This window comes from Heteronotia binoei, chromosome 2 (assembly GCF_032191835.1).
Source record: "Heteronotia binoei isolate CCM8104 ecotype False Entrance Well chromosome 2, APGP_CSIRO_Hbin_v1, whole genome shotgun sequence".
NCBI lineage: Eukaryota > Metazoa > Chordata > Lepidosauria > Squamata > Gekkonidae > Heteronotia > Heteronotia binoei.
Window position 1 is genome coordinate 89,274,649 of NC_083224.1, and position 18,035 is coordinate 89,292,683.

At 41.5% G+C, this 18,035-nt stretch overlaps 1 protein-coding gene across 1 annotated transcript in view; it reads right to left on the reverse strand.

Annotated features, from left to right (window-relative positions):
* MICAL1 (microtubule associated monooxygenase, calponin and LIM domain containing 1) overlaps positions 1-12,816 on the reverse strand; it is a 39,286-nt gene extending 26,470 nt beyond the window's left edge. The window contains exons 1-6 of the mRNA XM_060231548.1: positions 12,523-12,816; positions 11,034-11,241; positions 8,840-8,956; positions 3,492-3,593; positions 1,199-1,354; positions 790-890 (exon numbers count right to left, since the gene is read on the reverse strand). Coding sequence (XP_060087531.1) covers positions 790-890; positions 1,199-1,354; positions 3,492-3,593; positions 8,840-8,956; positions 11,034-11,241; positions 12,523-12,786 — 948 coding nt within the window. The 5' untranslated portion in view covers positions 12,787-12,816. The remainder of the gene's footprint in view (positions 1-789; positions 891-1,198; positions 1,355-3,491; positions 3,594-8,839; positions 8,957-11,033; positions 11,242-12,522) is intronic.
* Between the last annotated feature and the right edge of the window lie 5,219 nt (positions 12,817-18,035).

The window sequence follows — 18,035 nt, forward strand, 5'->3', positions numbered from 1 at the left end:
TTATTTTTCATTTCAACCAGGACCTTAGGAATTTTAGCTATTATCCAAACTGCCAGCCAGAGAGCATTTGTTAGAACCTGTTTATATAATCAGCAGAATCAAGTAGTCAAGCTCTTCCTGGATTGTACCGCTTCAGGTTGTAGGAAAAGGTGTTCCATATTTGAATCCTTCCTCATGACAAAATATTCTCTGCATGTTTCAAAAAGAAGGATTCAGACTAGTACCAAATTAATTTTCACTGTTTTAACTACAGAATGTGTAATTTTATAATATGTATTGATTTTAATTGTTGTTTTTATACTGTGAGCCGCCTTGAGCCTGCTTCAGCAGGGAGGGCGGGATATAAATAAAATAAAATAAACTAACTTGCTCCTTGATATTATGTTTTTGTTTTGTTTTTGGAAGGGCACTTCTCTTTTCATCTAAGAGGACTGAAGCACCTTATCCTCCACTCCAGTCCCACCTCTTGAACTGTTACAATTCTCCTCATTCATACTAAAACTTTTTGTTTAGATTTTGAATTCATGTGAGTTCTTTGCAAGTGTGAAGTGAAACACACACTACAAATCATGTCTACCAGTGACACACAAGCACAAATCACCAACAAGACTGCAATGCACCATGTGGATTTCCTCAGAAACCTACAAGGACCAGGCAAAATCCACAAACCAGTTGTATCAACTGGCTCTAGGGTGGGTCTGGTCTTTCACTTCAAAAGCATGTGAATTCAAACAATGGTTGTGAATTTCTTTCCCTTCCCATATCTATCTCCTGTAGTCTCTTACATACATTTAAGATGACTCCTTTCTTCAGCAGGCTCTGCTTCTTGGCTGTCATGACAAAGTAGTGAGTGTCATCTTTATAATAGACAATGTTTTCCAAGTCAATACCTAGTATTGTTCAAAGACAAAAATAAAGCCACAGTCATGTATGCTGGCACTTTAAAATATCCACATCCAGAAGGTAAATGAAATTTTATGCCAAGAAAATCTGAGCTGTACCCAATATTCTGAATAATCAGTTTGCACAATAAATCCTACTTTTCTTAGAAGTCATCGAAGTTGTAAGGATTCATAGAGTCAGGACAAACAACCCTCTCCATTTGACCGGGCCTCCCTGCTTTCTGCTATTCCAAGGCATGGACTGACATAGAAGGCAAGGCACTACTGACTGCAGATAGGGAACATTAGGCCCTGACCTGTTTTATTATAGAGGTTTTGGAAGAATTGCTGGTTGTAGATGCGAGCCACTCCACTGATCTCAGCCACTTCCACCTCAGCCCTGCTGTGATGATTAACAAAGTTGGTAGTAATGCCAATGGCCAGTTTCCCACGCGTCTCTTTCCGCTTAAAGCCTAGGGATAAACACAGAGAGGCATTCCAATTTTTCAGCAGACAGACAAGAATCACATAAGAACATAAGAGAAGCCATGTTGGATCAGGCCAATGGCCCATCCAGTCCAACACTCTGTGTCACACAGTGGCCAAAAAACCCAAGTACCATCAAGAGGTCCACCAGTGGGGCTAGAAGCCCTTCCACTGTGCCCACCCCCCCAAGCACAAGAATACAGAGCATCACTGCCCCAGACAGAGAGTTCTAACAATAAATTGTGGCTAATAGCCACTGATGGACCTCTGCTCCATATTCCATTCCCCTCTTGAAGATGTCTATGTTTGTAGCTGCCACCACCTCCCGTGGCAGTGAATTCCACATGTTAATCACCCTTTGGGTGAAGTAATACTTCCTTTTATCAGTTCTAACCCGACTGCTCAGCAATTTCATTGAATGCCCACGAGAGAAAGGGAGAAAAGTACTTCTTTCTCTATCTTTCTTCTATCCCATGGATAATCTTGTAAACCTCTATCATGTCACCCCGCAGTTGACGTTTCTCCAAGCTAAAGAGCCCCAAGCGTTTCAACCTTTCTTCATAGGGAAAGTGTTTCAATCCTTTAATCATTCTAGTTGCCCTTTTCTGCACTTTTTTCAATGCTATAATATCTTTTTTGAGGTACGGTGACATGGGGGATATGCCCTAAAAGGGGGGGGGCAGTTCCCTCATCTTCAATATGGGTCTTCTTAAAAATGACCAAACCAGATTAAAGGTCAAGTCTATCAAATCAGATTGTCACTGTACCTTCACAGAGACTCATCTCCAAACCCCAGCTCAGACACCTACTGAATCTTCCAAGGGGTAGATGCCAGTTATCAGCTCTCAAAGGAAAATGGAAGAGTGGGACAGTGAAAGAAAGTTCAGGGCATTGCTAAAGAAAAACCATCCTTTCTTACGACAGACTCACAAAATGGGAAAAGCAGCAGTATCAAAGGATCACAGCATGAATTCTCTCTCATATTTGTGGAACAGTGGAACTGTGGGTAAGATTCGAAAAATAAAGGTGAGAGGCAGGGAACTGCTGTCATCACAGTTAGGCTGGCTCTGTCAGTGGTCTGGGTAGCCCTCAGTAAATGATGTAATCATAGTTGCTAGCTGCCTGGTGCCAAACTGCCTGCAGAAAATTCTCTTTCCCTTTTTGTTTTTCATCTCCTCTTCCAACGCATGGCTAGATGCATTTTAGATGTTTTATGACACAGGCTACTCGGATCCATGCCTGGGCTTAAACACATAGCTGGTGTTGCTGTAGATTGTAAGTGAGAGGGTTAGTGAAAGTCAAGCCAAGAAACTGCTCTTGTCCTCATACACTCCTAGGACTTAACTGAACCTCTTTAATAAAGTTAATTTGGAGAGCTGGAGGAAAGGCACTGAAAAGCAAATCTACAATCCTTGTCATCAAAAGAATGGTCTATCTCCAGTCCCTCAATCATGAAATAATAATTGTTTAATTTATGAGTTGATTTTTTGTTTGCAAAACTGAAAGTGCTGTATAATTTTTAATTGTTTATTCATTAAAAAAACAATTTCAGTTTTTCTCTTCATTCAGCTACTAGATCCCAAATAATGCTAGTTTTCCCCAACCAGGAGGAACAGGAAGCATTGTTTCTCTGAAATCTGAAAGATGCTCATGATTGCAGAAGCTGAGGTTTTAGAAAGATGTCTCCAATCACATGAATGTACAACAGTGCAAGCCCATTTCCCCTGGTGAATAATTCTAATTAGGCTCCAAAACCCAGGCTGCTACATCTACATGGAGCTGCCCTGGCTAGCTAGTAGCTTCCCATCTGCTTTGACTGCCACTAGTACTGTGTTCAGGAAGAGGGGATCATCTGCCCCACATAGCAGAGCCACAAACACAGCTTCCCCTCTTAGCAGAAGTATTCACTTCTTTGAGGTCACAATTAAGGATGAAAATGACTGTTGCCCTAACAAAATGCTGGTAAGAAACATGGAGCTTTCTTATATGTTGTACAGAAAAACTACCAATGAAATTAATGTTCCCCAAACTCTGCCCCCTCACTCTGCTAAAAAAGCTTTCCTGCAAACTCCAAGCACCACTAAAGGAGAATGCCTCTTCTGCAGGCCTGAAATGACCACTTACCTTCTGGCACAAATCTGCCTCCACCTGCAGAGATGAGGACATCAAATTTATACTGGCTCAGAGGGGAGAAGCAGGGATGCAGCACAGCCCTCCAGCCATCAACTGCAAGAATAAAGAGTGGGGGAGATGCATCAGTTTCCATAACTGCCAATCCCATCCTTACCTCCCTTGGATATGCCTGCTTATTAAGGCAGCAAGGACAGCTCTCAGTTGCTGGAGGTTCTTCTCTGAAAGGCATGCAACCCTATAGTGTCCTGATGTGAAATCCAAAACAAACATTCATCTGTGGATTTGGCTTAAACTCATGAATGAAGACAGGAAATTAATGAAAACAGAGGGGTTCTTGGGACTTCCGGGGGTTGGAGAATGGCGAGCTGAACTGCTTCTCTGTAGGGGAGCAGACTGGAACTTCTGTTCGGGGTAGAAAAAGGCAATCCAATGCCTACTGCCTACATTTCTCAGTCAGAGATTAGTCCAAGACATGCTCGGAAAATTCTGAGGAGATTTACTTAGGCTTAAAGGGAGTCTCGGGGAGGGGGGGGGCTCCTTTGAGGCTTTGAAGGGTCTCCGGAGACGAGTTGCATTCCCGCGTCTACAGAGGTTTCCAGAGTCTTTTGATTAGTCTTTTATTCCGGGACTAATAAGAACTGTAAAAATTAAAATTTAAAAGATGGAAGACTGAATATAGAAGCTATTGATAAAGAAGGGGAGAAGGGGCGAAATTGGGACTGTAAAAGACAGTGTCAAAAAGAGAAAAGAAAATAATTGTTTGGAATATTTGTGGTTTTGGTTGGAAAGCCCCATCGTCATAGAGCTGCAGTTTTAACAGACACAGGAAGTACGTCACAAACATCGTGAGATCTCTCTACCAGCGAGAATGGGATTTGGTGGCAAGAAAAGTAGGAAGTATGTTACAAGCATCGCGAGATCTTTCTACCAGTGAGAACGGGACTTGGTGGCAAGTAAAGCAGGAATTATTCAGTGAAGAAGGGAAAACTGGGAGTCAGTCAGCCTACTCTAGGACTGAGAAATCATAGAAAAACCTCAGCGGTCATTACAAGAAGGTCAAAATTTAAAAGTTATTTAAAAGGATCTGAGACATTGAAAATTAGTGGAACCGGTGAATTTGAACATTGTAAGGTAAATACTATTGGACATTATTGTTAAAAACTACTTTGGAAGCCTCCAGAAAAAAGTGGAAAAAAGTTTAAAAAGGGACATAAAAGTCGCGACCGCCATTTTGGAAAAAATATAAACTTTAAAAATTTATATCTGAGCTTAGGATGCTCCAGGGATGGTGATTTGGGGCTTATTGGAAAAAGCAAAATTTATTCTTCAAAAACTGATAGTTGGATTTAATTCGGTGAGGTCAACTTTTTTAGCATTGGCTTATGTCAGACCATAAGCCAATACGTACAAGGGCTGCTTCACTGGAGAAGATGCAGGAGCAATTGGAGGCAATGGAGGCAAGGATGATGAAAGGGATGAAAGATTTAATAACTGCCTCCAATAAGAAAGGACAATGAAGATTTGAAAAAAGATATAGAGGATCTCAGAAATGAAACTGTGGTAACATCCAAGAAAGTGCAAGAAGTGGAGCGGAGAGTGAAAGCACATGATTCCACCTTGAAAAAATACAAGAAAACGTGGTAATACATGACTGCAAATTGATGGAAACTCAGATACGTCTGAGAGGAGTACCTAAAGATGAACAAACTGATTTGAAGGAATATATAATAAAAATTATGGCGGAATTCCTGGAGGAAGATCTAAAAGGTACTAGGAACATGTATGACTATGTGTACAGAGTTAACTCACTATATGCCAAAAAGAATAATCTACCAAGAGATGTGGTCATAAAGTTTATGACAAAAGAAATGGTGGGAAAGATCATAAATAAAAATTTTGGGAAAACATTGACAGTTGAAGGTAGCAGAGTAAGAATCATGAAGGAGTTGCCAAGACAAGTTTTAACTGATAGAAGGACATACAAGAAACTGACAGAAAAACTACGGGGCAATGAAATAAGGTATAGGTGGAGACTACCAGAAGGTGTGAGTTTTGAACTTCAAGGGAAAAGGATCACAATTACAAATACACAAGAACTGCACAGGTTTTATGAAGAACATAAAGAATTTGAACCATGATGGATTACAAATTATTATCTTGGAATGTAAATGGACTAAATTCACCACAAAAAAGAAAGGCAACATTTCATTGGATTAAAAAGCAAAATTGTAATATAATTTGTTTGCAAGTACACATTAAACAAAAGGATTATAAATTTTTATGGAACAAACAATTGGGGTTAGAATTTTTTTCACTGGCTGAGCAAAAAAACAAGAGGAGTGATTTTCTATATTAAACAAGTATTGGGCCCAAAATTGATTTTTAAGGACAATGATGGGAGATATGTAGTGGTGGAATTAATAATAAATGGGAAAAAACATTGCTACTGGGACTATATGCACCAAATGGAGCAAAAGATATATTTTTTAAAGATATTACACAACAATTGGATAACATGACATATGAACAAACAATAATAATGGTGGACTTTAATGGAACAATTAAGAATGCGTTGGATAGATCTGGCAAAAAAAAATAATAAAGAAGGGAAATTTGAATTAGTTAAACAAGAAAATCTGGAAGATATATGGAGGAAGTTCAACCCTGAAGTGCGAGACTACCATTTTTTCAGCAAGACATAATGCCTTTTCAGGAGTTGACGTGTTGTGGGGTACAGAAGACTTGGGACTTGTTGCGAAGAAAGTAGAGATCTTGCCTGGGGTGGGAGCAGATCGTAATCCATTATTGTGGTTAACTAAGCCGACTAGGGAGGTGGGAGGATGGAGATTAAATGAAGATTTACTACAAAATAAAGAGGTGGTGGCATCTCTGGAGAAAGAGACTGGGGGTTTCTTCCGGATGAATGGTGGAGAGAGCGTCGGGTTTCAGACGGTTTGGGATGCATGTGGGACAGTAATGAGAGGGATATTAATTACACTGAATAATAGAGATGGAAGAGCAGGAGAACAATGGTTGGACATTTCTGAGTGAAATGGAGAGAAGGAAGAGGGGGCTGAAAAAGAGACCTGGGAGAGAGAGGGTTATGAGGGAAATTACAATACTCCAAACACAAATGAGACATTTGTTAAATAAAGAACTGGAATGGAACCTGAAAAGATCGCAGCAGAAATCTTTTGAGGGAGCAAATGAACCTGGAGGGTGTTTGGCTTGGCGGATGAGAAGGGGGAGAGAGAATAAAATTATTAACAAGGTAATAGTTGTTGGTGGGGAGATTGTGGATCGGGAAGGAATTAGGAGAGAGTTTTTTAAATACTACGCCAAATTGTTTAAAGGTTTTAAAATAAGTAAAGAGAAGATGGAGATATGTTTGCAAAGGATTAAAATAGCTCCCTTAACGGAAAATATGGAGAAAGCTTTGAATGGGCCAATTGGAAAAATGGAGGTTGAGGCGGCAATTGATTCAGTGAGGATGGGGAAAGCACCTGGTCCGGATGGATATACAGCAAAAAATTTTGAAACCCTTGGAGAGGAGTTGGCACCGAGGCTTCAGAGACTGATGAATATTATAAGACTACAAGGGAAAATACCAAATACTTGGAGGGGGGCAGTGATTTTGCTGGTTCCGGGGGAGGGCGGAGATGTCACGAGTGTGGAAGACTATAGACCAGTTTCATTGTTAAATAATGACTATGGAATACGTACAAGAGTCTTAGCAGAACGACTTAAACAACATTTGATGGGCTTTGTTGGGGAGGAGCAGGCAGGATTTCTTCCCAGGAGACAGATTGGGGGCAATTTGGGGACTGTTGTGGATATTGTGGAGTATTGTGAGGGACATCCAGAGGGAGAGGTTGCTTTGTTTTTTGTGGGCACAGAGAGAGCTTTGATAGTTTGGACTGGGATTTTGTGTTTGCAGTGATGGAAAGGGTGGAGTTGGGGGAAGGTTTTGTAAGAGTGGTGAAAGCAATGTATACTGAACAGTGTGTGGACCTTTGCATGAGTGCGGCTCTTGCAGAGGATGTGGAAATTGGTGGGGGGGGCGGGACGGGGTTGCCCTCTTTCTCCATTGTTGTTTGTAATGATTCTTGGGGTTTTGCTGACACAAATTCAAGAAGATAGGTAGAGGGTTTGGGACTAAAAGGCTTTACTTATAAATACAGAGCATTTGCAGATGATGTAATGTTTATAGATGAAGGTCCTGTACAAGTGACGCCATTGTTACTAGGTAGGATACAAGAATATGGAGAAATAAAGAGAAGTCAACATTTTTATGCAAAAATATGCAAGTGGGTAAACAAAAAGAATTGCAGGAGCTGACGGGATGTGAAGTTATCTCTAAAGTAATTTATCTGGGTGTGGAGATTACAATTAAAAATATTGATTTATATAAAAACAACTATGAAAAGCTATGGCATAAAATGAATGAAGATATGGTAGGGTGGAGTGGACTTGATTTGTTGTTGCTTGGAAGAACAGCTGCAATGAAAAAGAATATCTTACCAGGAATTACGGTATATTTTCTTTTTTTATTAAGATTCTGTTAAAGTTAAAGATACCTTTTGATATTAGAATTTTAGGCAATTGGCACCGGCGGAAGTCAAGATTTGGGGGGAAGGGAGGAGGGGAAAGCGTAATGTATGGGGAATGTAGTAATTGTTTATTAATATTTTATTAGTATTGGATATAATTACCATATATTACCAAATAAAATTGTTTTAACCAGAAAACAGACGGCTTCTTGTGTAATGTGGGTTTGTCAAGCTATCTGAAAACAGGAACTTTGGTGATGGTGTGGTATGTGTGTGTGTGGTGGGGGGAGTGAAGCACTATTTTCTTCCTAGTAACAGTTTGGTGGCAATGTAAAGAAAAACTGAAGATTAGAGTGAGTTTTCCAAGAAGCGCTGGTCCTCCTGAATTATTTTCTCAAGTTCTTCTAAAAGTGAATTTTACAAACAGCTTTTGAGTTTATTTTGCATCAACATATTAACTTCAGGAAAGGTCTAATTTTAGGGATCGCTTCTGAGCACAAAAGATGCAGTCTCTTTAGTTATAAATGTTACAAGATTTGTTAATACTCTGCACTTTAGACTCAACAGCAGTAAAATACGCTACCAACAAGGCACCAGGTTAGTAATTGACTTAGGGAAAGAACCCCACTCTCAGTAAAGAGAAAAGAATCTCTAAAGACAAATGGCTGTGCTTTTTAAAGGAAAACCAGCTCACTCTTCACAGTTGGACACATAGGTGGTGAATGAGGAACCTGGATACAATGCATAGTATTTGAAGACTCCAGGGAACTGGTCTCTTGACATCCTCACCCTGTCCATCTGACATTACTCCCGGTGGAATGAGTCCCTTAAACTGCACTTTGTTATGAATCTGCACACCCAAGATTAAGGCTACTTTCAGCAAGATCAGCTGCAGTTGACGAATACCTGTAAAAAGAAAGAGAGAAAACTAGAGCTGGTCTACTAAATATCAGCAGTGGCCACTTTAAAGTCTTTTTCAGTGTCTAGTCCCACCCACCAGCTAGCTGGGCCTATTCCTTCCCTATTTTGGAAAGAAGCCTGAGTCTTGATCTCCCTGTCAAATGTCTCAGGAACCCTGAGTTCTTGTTTACTTATTCACCACCTTTCTTCCTCACGGAGCTCAAGGTGGATTACAGCCAGGGATCATTTTGTAGAAAAAAGGTGCAGCAGCTCAGTAGCAAATCTCATTTTCATATGCCCCAGGATCTGTGTGCAGCAGAGAAAGAACTGTGCTCCTGTGAGCTCCTGCTGAATTCAAGCTCTGTATACAGCATATATAAAGCACATAAAATACATTAACAACATAAAATCTAAGACCTGATTTTCTAAGGTGACTGCTGTATCACCTGTGTCCAGTCCCTCACTCTGGCCTCTCCTATGGATTCTTTAAACCCCAACTGACCATGATCAGGTAAAAGTAATCTTTGATTAAAAGGTTGGTAGCATGTAAGCTATGTGGTCCCTAAAGGTCTCTTATTCCGGAACTTGGTAGATCAAGGCTGTAATTATTTATGAGGTAAGCAGAAATCACCTTTTCATAGATATTTGACTAGACAGACAAGACACAGATGGAGATTTATTTAACAGAAAATAACATATTTAACAGAATAAGGCTATTATGTGGAAACATTTCAATATATAAAGTAAACTTATCTCAACTTCACCTCCATGGGGGACAAGCTTTTCCCAATGAGGATAACTTCTTTATAGCTAAGCCTCAAGGAAAGCTGATAAATCCTGAAGGGAGATTTGATTCTCCTTTCTCCAGACCAGTTACCTTAGCATGTTCAAGGCTGCTATTTTACAACACACACAACTGTCCACACAACCTGTACAAGTAAGTTAGGAATATAGGACCCTTAACAGGATGCTTACTTGTTTCACTGAAGCAAGTTTTCTTCTGTAAGCTGACCCCAAACCCTAACTAAAAGCCAGATAAAAGCCTGGCCAAGCTGACACAGAGCTACAAAATCTCCTGTCTGAAGAAAAGAGTTTTTCTTTACCCTTCTTAAGCTGAGGCTTGCTCACCCCCTCCCATGGGATCTGATTGGCTGACAAGCACCTGGATTTCCATGAGGCCAAAATCACAAGGATTAATTCAGAGTCTGGGAAAACAAGCAGGACTTTTAAGAATGTAAGAGCAGCCATGTTGAATCAGGCCAATGGCCCATCCAATCCAACACTGTCACACAGTGGCCAAAAAACACAGGTGCTATCAGGAGGTCCATCAGTGGGGCCAGGACACCAGAAGCCCTCACAATGTTGCCCCCCCTCAAGCACCAAGAATACAGAGCATCGCTTGCCCCAGGCAGAGAGTTCCAACAATACACTGTGGCTAACAGCCACTGATGGACCTCTGCTCCATATTTTTATCCAATCCCTCTTGAAGCTGGCTATGCCTGCAGCCGCCGCCACCTCCTGTGGCAGGTGTTAATCACCCTTTGGGTGAAATACTTCTTTTTATCCGTTCTAATCTGACTGCTCAGCAATTTCATTGAGTGCCCACGAGTTCTTGTATTGTGAGAAAGGGAGAAAAATAGTTCTTTCTCTACCTTCTCTATCCCGTGCATAATCTTGTAAACCTCTATCATGTCACCTCTCAGTCGACGTTTCTCCACGCTAAAGAGCCCCAAGCATTTCAACCTTTCTTTTGAGCATCATTGCCAGAGTACCCAAGGCAACATACAATTTATCCGTAATATCAACAACCATATGGTATTCTTGATGAAACCCATCTATCCCTGTGGGATACAAAGCATTTGCAGTTAAATGTTCTGTTGAAAAGCCACTAGCTCTTGAAACGTTCTGACATTTTGCTGACTTCTCAACAAACTTTTTCTGCATTTGGTCAAATATTCCTCTACCAACCTGTCTCCATCACCACCATCACTCCCAATTAATTTCCTACCAGTATCATTTCCATGGTACTTCAAAGGAATAAAGATCTGCCACTATGTTGGTCAGTTTTTCCTGTTGTACTCACTGATGTGATCCAAGGAGCCTGTGCAGAACTGACCATAGAATTTTTTGGCCCCCAGCGCCCGCAAGTCATGGATGGTGAAAGGCCAGAGGTGCAGCACATTGTTCCGAGAAAAGGCTTCTCTCTTCTCTACTATCACCACATGGGCTCCAAGGAAGGCCAACTCAATGGCTGTGCGGAGACCACAGGGGCCTGCCCCAATTATCAGGCACTGAAAGAAGTGGGCACAGAATTATTAATTTTTTGTTAAACAGTGCCACAAAGTAGACATTGGTGCTGGCAGACAATGAACACTGGAGCTAATTAAGCAAGTCCACATGGTATTAATCCAAACAGCGGCAACAAAATGGCTTTTCAGGGACAAGGGGAGGCCCAGGAGCCTCACAGCAGTTGAATATTATTTCCCATCATTGCAAATAGGGATGTTTTAAGCAGTGAGTTCTTAGTGCACTCTTCTGGACCACATTTGTGAGAACCATACTTGCTTGATTAGCACTCAGTTGTATTTATTTATCCATTTCATTTATACCCCCCTCCTACCCCCCCAGTGGTGACACAAAGGGGCTTACATTCTTCTTCTCTCCTTTATTTTATCCTCACAACCACCCTGAAAGGTATATTTGTCAGAGATTGTATGACTAGCCCAAAGGTCACACTGCAAGCTTCTATGGCAGAGTGGGGATTCAAAACATCCTATTCCAACACTGTAACCACTATACCACAATGGCTCTCCTCTTCCACAGAATCCTGACACACTTCTGTTATGAGGAAAAATCTTATTTGCTACAAATTATTTATTCAGTTCTAATTTTCCATTCAACAGTTTGTTAAGCAGGAAAATGCAATTCCTCTCCCCACAACACATGGCAAGCAATAGTGCTGCGTGCAGTGCTATCACATGAAAGTCACTGGTGCCAACTCTGTGGGGCTTGTGACCAACTATGATGAGTAATGTACCTCCTTCCCATCAAGTGGCTGTTATTTTGTGTTCTTTTAAAATTGTTTAAACAGTACCTGCATTCCTGCCTCTTTCTAACTCTGACTCTCTATCACAGCACTGACAATAATTTCCAATTGTTTGACAATGAAGAAAAAAGCAAGAAACACAGTGTACGATAACCCAAGGCCACCTAGCAAGGTTCCGTGGCAGAGTGCTGTCCCAGGTCCTAGTCTGACATTCTAAACCACTATGCCACAGCAGTTCTCAGAGATGGATCTCATTATTATCAGTAATGATGGTCACCTTCCAGACAGCACCTCCAATTACAGCTGCCCCACAAGCTGAGCAATGAATCCTATTTTCCCAACAACAACATATTATGTAGTGTGATGCTCTAGGAACATGCAATATCCCTGAACCAGAAGCTTGCCCCTAGGAGAAGACAGCTGGTTCCCATGTAGCAACTGCTCCTAAGGTGGCACATCTCCCAGCACTTTACATGGTGACCCACCCTAAAGGCTGTAGTGCAGCAGCCATCCTCTTCCTTCTTACCTTGGTGTTGGCACATGCCTTCCCCTGATCATAGTTTCTGTGACTGGCTTTCTTATCCAGCTTGACCCACAGAGCTTTGGCATTCCAGTAGTTGAGGCAAGACTTGAGCTTGTGGTAGAACTGGAGCCTGCCAGTACGCTCCAGGCCCAGATGCTTGCACAGAGCCTCAAAGCTGCACAGCACCTCTTTGCTCTGGTTGGCATGGAGAAAAGTTTCAAACAGGGAATGAGCCAGATTGCTTTGCTCTCCATCCTGCTGATTCATCCTCCTGGTAACTCAGTAGTAAGAAAGAAGCCTGGAAAAGAAAGAATGGAATAATGGGTGAGTCCTCAACATTTCCTGCATCTCAGGGGGATTTGGAATTTGGAGCAAGAAGGAGCCCTTTGCCTCCAGTTGTGGCTGGTTGACCCTTGGAGACAGAAAGTAATGCAAGAGCAGTCACTGCTTTGCTCACAGGGGTGTCAAACATGCATCCTGGGGGCCAAATCAGGCCACCAGAAGAGCTCCTATCAGGCCTCCAAGCAACTGGCTGTCAACTGCTTCCTTCTCCCTCTCTTTTGCTTCCTTCTGCATAACAACTTACTTTGCAAGGTTTGCTCAATCACACAGAAACTACAGAGCAAAGCCTCTATCTTCTCCGTTAGCTGAGGATCCTCCCTTGGGGAAGAAGGGGGGAAAGGCAGAGCTTGCTTTGTCAGGCTCTCTCAATTGCACAGCAGAGCTACTGAGCCAAGCCTCTCTTCCTTCTATTGGCTGAGGTTCCTGCCCTCTTGGTCCCCTGGGGAAGGAAGGAAAGAGCCAAAGCTTCCTTTGCCGAGTTCCCTGGATCCCATGGGAGAAATGCAAAGAAAGCACCTTTAAGACCAACTAGTGCTAATGTTTAAAACATGTTTTATTTTAAGGTTTTTTTTAACCCTTTATTTATGTTTGCCTGTTTCCTTTATAAAGCTTATATCTCTGCTACCTACTCTAAAATAGGAACACACATGGCCGGACCCGACAAGGTCTCATTTATGTCAGATCTGGCCCTCATAACAAATGAGTTTGACACCCCTGCCCTAATACATAGGCCCATTCAGGATAACAGCTTCACTTAAGATTTGCACAGCCTTACGGACAAGTGTGACTCATGGGAAACTGCCCTCCTTAGAGATACACAGATGGTTCCGCCCAACTCCTCTGAGATGAAGCACAGAAATAATGTGCAAAGTAGGGATTGTATGTTTACTTACTCCTCCAATAATAACCCCCCCGCCTTCTTAAAAAACAAACAGGGAAACCCCTTTCTAGTACATTTTTTAAAAATCTAATGGGAGGCTTTCTTGTTTACAAGGTGAAGTATTTAAATATTCAATTTCTTCATCAATCAGAATAGACACAATATGAGGATAACCTCTTTCTGAATGAGAAACTCAGAACAGATTGTCTTGATTAAGCCATGAGGCAGAATGCTAAACTACATTTTCCCACAAATGTAAGATATTGGACATATTTACCTGAGTGTTAACATTAAAGGAAGCTATTGTTCTTTTCCCTCGGGATATCTGCATAAGTGCACTTGCTTCAAAAGTCCCACCTACCACTACGTGGTTATGCAGTCCTTCATCAACCATGCACTGTTGGCCAGGGAGGATGCATGGCCATTGTCCTCCATATGAGTTCTTCAGCATTGACAGTATGCACCTCACATTAGGGACTAAGGATAGACTGGGCATTTTGCTTTTTTACCAGCCCCCTAATTCTCCATTGGGCACTCTGTCTAAACAGGAGGAGGTGGCCTCAGATGTAGTGCTGGAGAAACCCAGAGTCATCATTCTGGAGGACTTCAAGGTTCATGCCTAGGATACCTCACTGGGGCTAGTACAGGATTTTATAACTTCTTTGTCTTCCTTGCATCTCTCCAATTCATAATTGGCCCAATACCTTAGATTTAACTCTTGCACTGAACCTTTGATGTTTAATGTCAGGGCTGGAGATTCACCCTGAACCAAGGTTTGACCACTACCCACTCAAAATCAAGGTCAATGCAGCTCCAACACACTGCGGAAAAGGCCCAGTTAGAATAGTCCACCCACAGAGGCTCATGAAGCCTACTGGATTCCAATTTCAATCCAGAATGCTTTGGGGGATTTTAGGATTCCAGACACATGCTCTGCTGAGATTGCAGTAGAAGCATGGAATCTGAAGCTCTTTGAGGCAATCAATAAGGTTGCCCCTTGATGACTTCTCCCACTCTTGATTTACCACAATTGTGGGTATTGTGAAAAGGACTGGGAGATGTCTAGAATGGTGCTGACAGAGAATCTGACAGACTGTGTTATAGATCTCTCTGTAAGACCTATGAAATGGTGGTGAAAGTGGCTAAGAAATGTTACTTCTCTGCTCCTGTTCCATAAGCTAGTTCATAACCATCCCAATTGTTTAAGGTAACAAGGCATCTGTTGACTTCTAAAACAGAGCCTTCATTAAATCAGGGCCAGATAATTAGTTGTGACACTTCTGCAAAGTTTTTTGCTGATAAAATAGCAATAATATGCTCTGATTTAGACACTGATTGTAACACAAGTCCACCATAATGGACAAACTCCTGGGATCTGTGAAGGCCACTACTTGTACCCTGGATCTTGCCCATCCTGGCTTCTAAAATCACGTAAAGACCACATCATTGAATCCTTAGTATCTATTATAAACCAATCACTAACTCAGGGCACCTTCCCTCAATTACTCAAAAAGGTGGCTCTCTGTCTGCTACTAAAAATACCATCCCTACAGAGAAAAGATGTAGCCAATGATCACCTTCTTTCTAATTTGTTTCCCTAGGCAAAGTGATTGAAACCGCAATAGCAGACCAACTCCAGGTCTTTTGGGATAGTTAATCTGCTCTAGACCCTTTTTAGTCTTGTTCCAGATCAGGCTATGGGATGGAGACAGCTCTGCTGACTTCAGTGGATGACAAAGGTTAGGCTTCTTGTTTCTCTTATTGGATTTATCTGCTGCCTTTGACAAAGTGGCACATGCCATCTTGTTGAGGCACCTGGAGGCAGTTGAAGGCACCAGGGTTTTTGCACTGGACTGGTTCAAATCAAATCACTCTGGACTGCACTTTAAAAAAAACGCCACTGAAGACCAGATAATCAAGTGTGGGATCTAACCTGTAGGGTCCATCAGGGTGAAATCTTAACCCCTATGCTCTTCAATCTTTATGTAAAGACCAAATAATCTGTAGTTTTGGGGTTGGCTGTTATCAGTATGCAGATGATACAAAGTGCTCTCTCGATATATATATATCCTTATCCAAATCTGCTGGTGTTGTGATACAGGTCCTAAACTGCTGCCTAGTCGCTGTGATTAAATGGCTAAGAGCGAACAAATTGAAATGGACCCTTGCCAACTCAGTTAAGGTGGTTGTGCTCTATGTTTCCTCTAAGCTACAGAGTCTTGTGAGCAAAAAAAAATCTACTTTGTGAGCTACTGGCATTAAAGTTGTGAGCTACTGCATAAATAATTGTCCTCTGGGGTCATCCTTCCTGAGCTAAGACAAAATGTATGAGCCTGAGGCTAAACTGGTCCCAACATTATTGCTGGAGAAGCAAGTTTATGCCATTGCACAAAAAAAAAAAAAAGCTTTCTTTCAACTCAGCCTAGCTCAAAAAATGGTCCCTTATCTTGATACAGCTGACCTGGCTATCTGAATTCATATGATGGTGGAGACTTCCGGTTTCAGCAACCTACTATAGAGAGCAACCTGGGCTAGCTCTCGAGGGTCGCTCTCTAATCGGACAGCAGAGGAGCCCCCCGCCTTGGGGAACTCGAGACTGGGACCCAGGGAGAATCCAAGCACGCAGGCAGCTTGAAGGCGTGGAGCGGGAATATCAGCAGCAGCTGTTCCCCGAGCCCACCATTGCTCCAAGCCTCACTGCCCAATCGCCATTTTTCAAATGTCATCGGGGTTGAACACCGGACTCTTTTTCTTCAGTCTTCTCAACTTCCAACTCTGTGTTACTTGATTGAGTTCTGATCTATCGGTTGATTGTAAGTGCTTTCTTTCACTTTTATATGTTTTGGAGTGATGGGATTTTGAGATTGAAAGGCTCGAATGGAGCGGTGACGGAGGTAATTTTAAAGGAGGAAGGGGGGGGGGGAATCACCCGGCTCTCTTTTCCTCTCTGCCAAGGCTTTCAAAAGACTCTTTGCTTAAACTTTTGATTGCCTATAGTTTCGCTCAGGAAATAACTCTCTAGCTCACACCAGCTTTGATTTAAAGAAGACTTGCTATCTGCATAAAACTAAACTGAACTGAGTTTCCAAAAAAGTTTATGCCATTGAACTGTGGATGAGTGGCAGGCTAACAGTGATTACATTTGGCCGTGAAGGCTAGCGGCTGAAGGGATTCCTAGGTGTAAAAGCCAGAGAGATATATAAAGTTTAATGTCAGAAAGATGGAAGATATACATTCTGAGTAAAACTTTGGTGGTCTTGAATATTTTTAAAAAATTTTGGAGATGAAGATGGAGGGAAGATGTGCAACTTGAACAAAACTTTGCTGGTCTTAAATATACAGACAATGTGTTGTGAGTAATGGATTACAAGAAGAAACTTTGGGAATCATTTTTCTGTTTTTCCTATTTTTTTGGATTATAAAATTTCTGATGGAATATATGGGTTTTCCCCCTCTTATCTGGGTATGGAGTACAAAGACTTGGAGGTTCCTCAAGCATATGGTTGGATTATAATTTTTTGAACTTGATTTTTGGCATCTCTTTTTCCCTGCCTGGATGGCTTATAAACATATGGTTGGATTATAATACATTTCTGGTTTTTTGAGTGGATTCAGAGAGGAGTGCGTGCAAACTGGGCTTGGCTGCCCTGGATTACAATCTATAACTTTTATGCAGGATTGCTTGGCTGAATTCTTTTAGGAACTGATGTGACAGGACTATTTGATCTGATTTGAGGACATAATATAAAGCGCCATTACTGTGTGTTTGATCTTGTGGTATATTGTGGCATTTGGTTATCTAAGTGGTTGTTATTGTAAAACGGTATTGCTTAATATACGCTTAACCGTTATTTGGGGTTTCTGAAATTGTTGAAGTAAGTTGGAAGGTACTGTTCCCAAACAAACTAATATCTTGTCAAAATATTGATATTACTTGCTGGATGCTAGGCTAGTTGACAGAAATAGCAACACTTTATTTCATAACAATTTGGGGAAGTGTAAACATTTAAATTGCTTTGGCAAAAGTGGTAATATATTAGAGGAATCTAATAATAATATGGCATCTGGGTTCAAGGAGGGTCCCCCCCAAAAAGACAATTGAGAGGGCAGAGCAACGACCCCATCGCCCAGTCTTCCACTTGGCCCAGGGAGGCTTACAGCTACAACTATGCAGGGAGATTTGGAAGAAATGCAAAATACTCTCCTAACAGCCAGAGCACAACTAACTGACAAGGTAGACAGTATAGGAGAACAAATGACAGAAATTAAACAAGAACTACAGGAAAATAGAAAA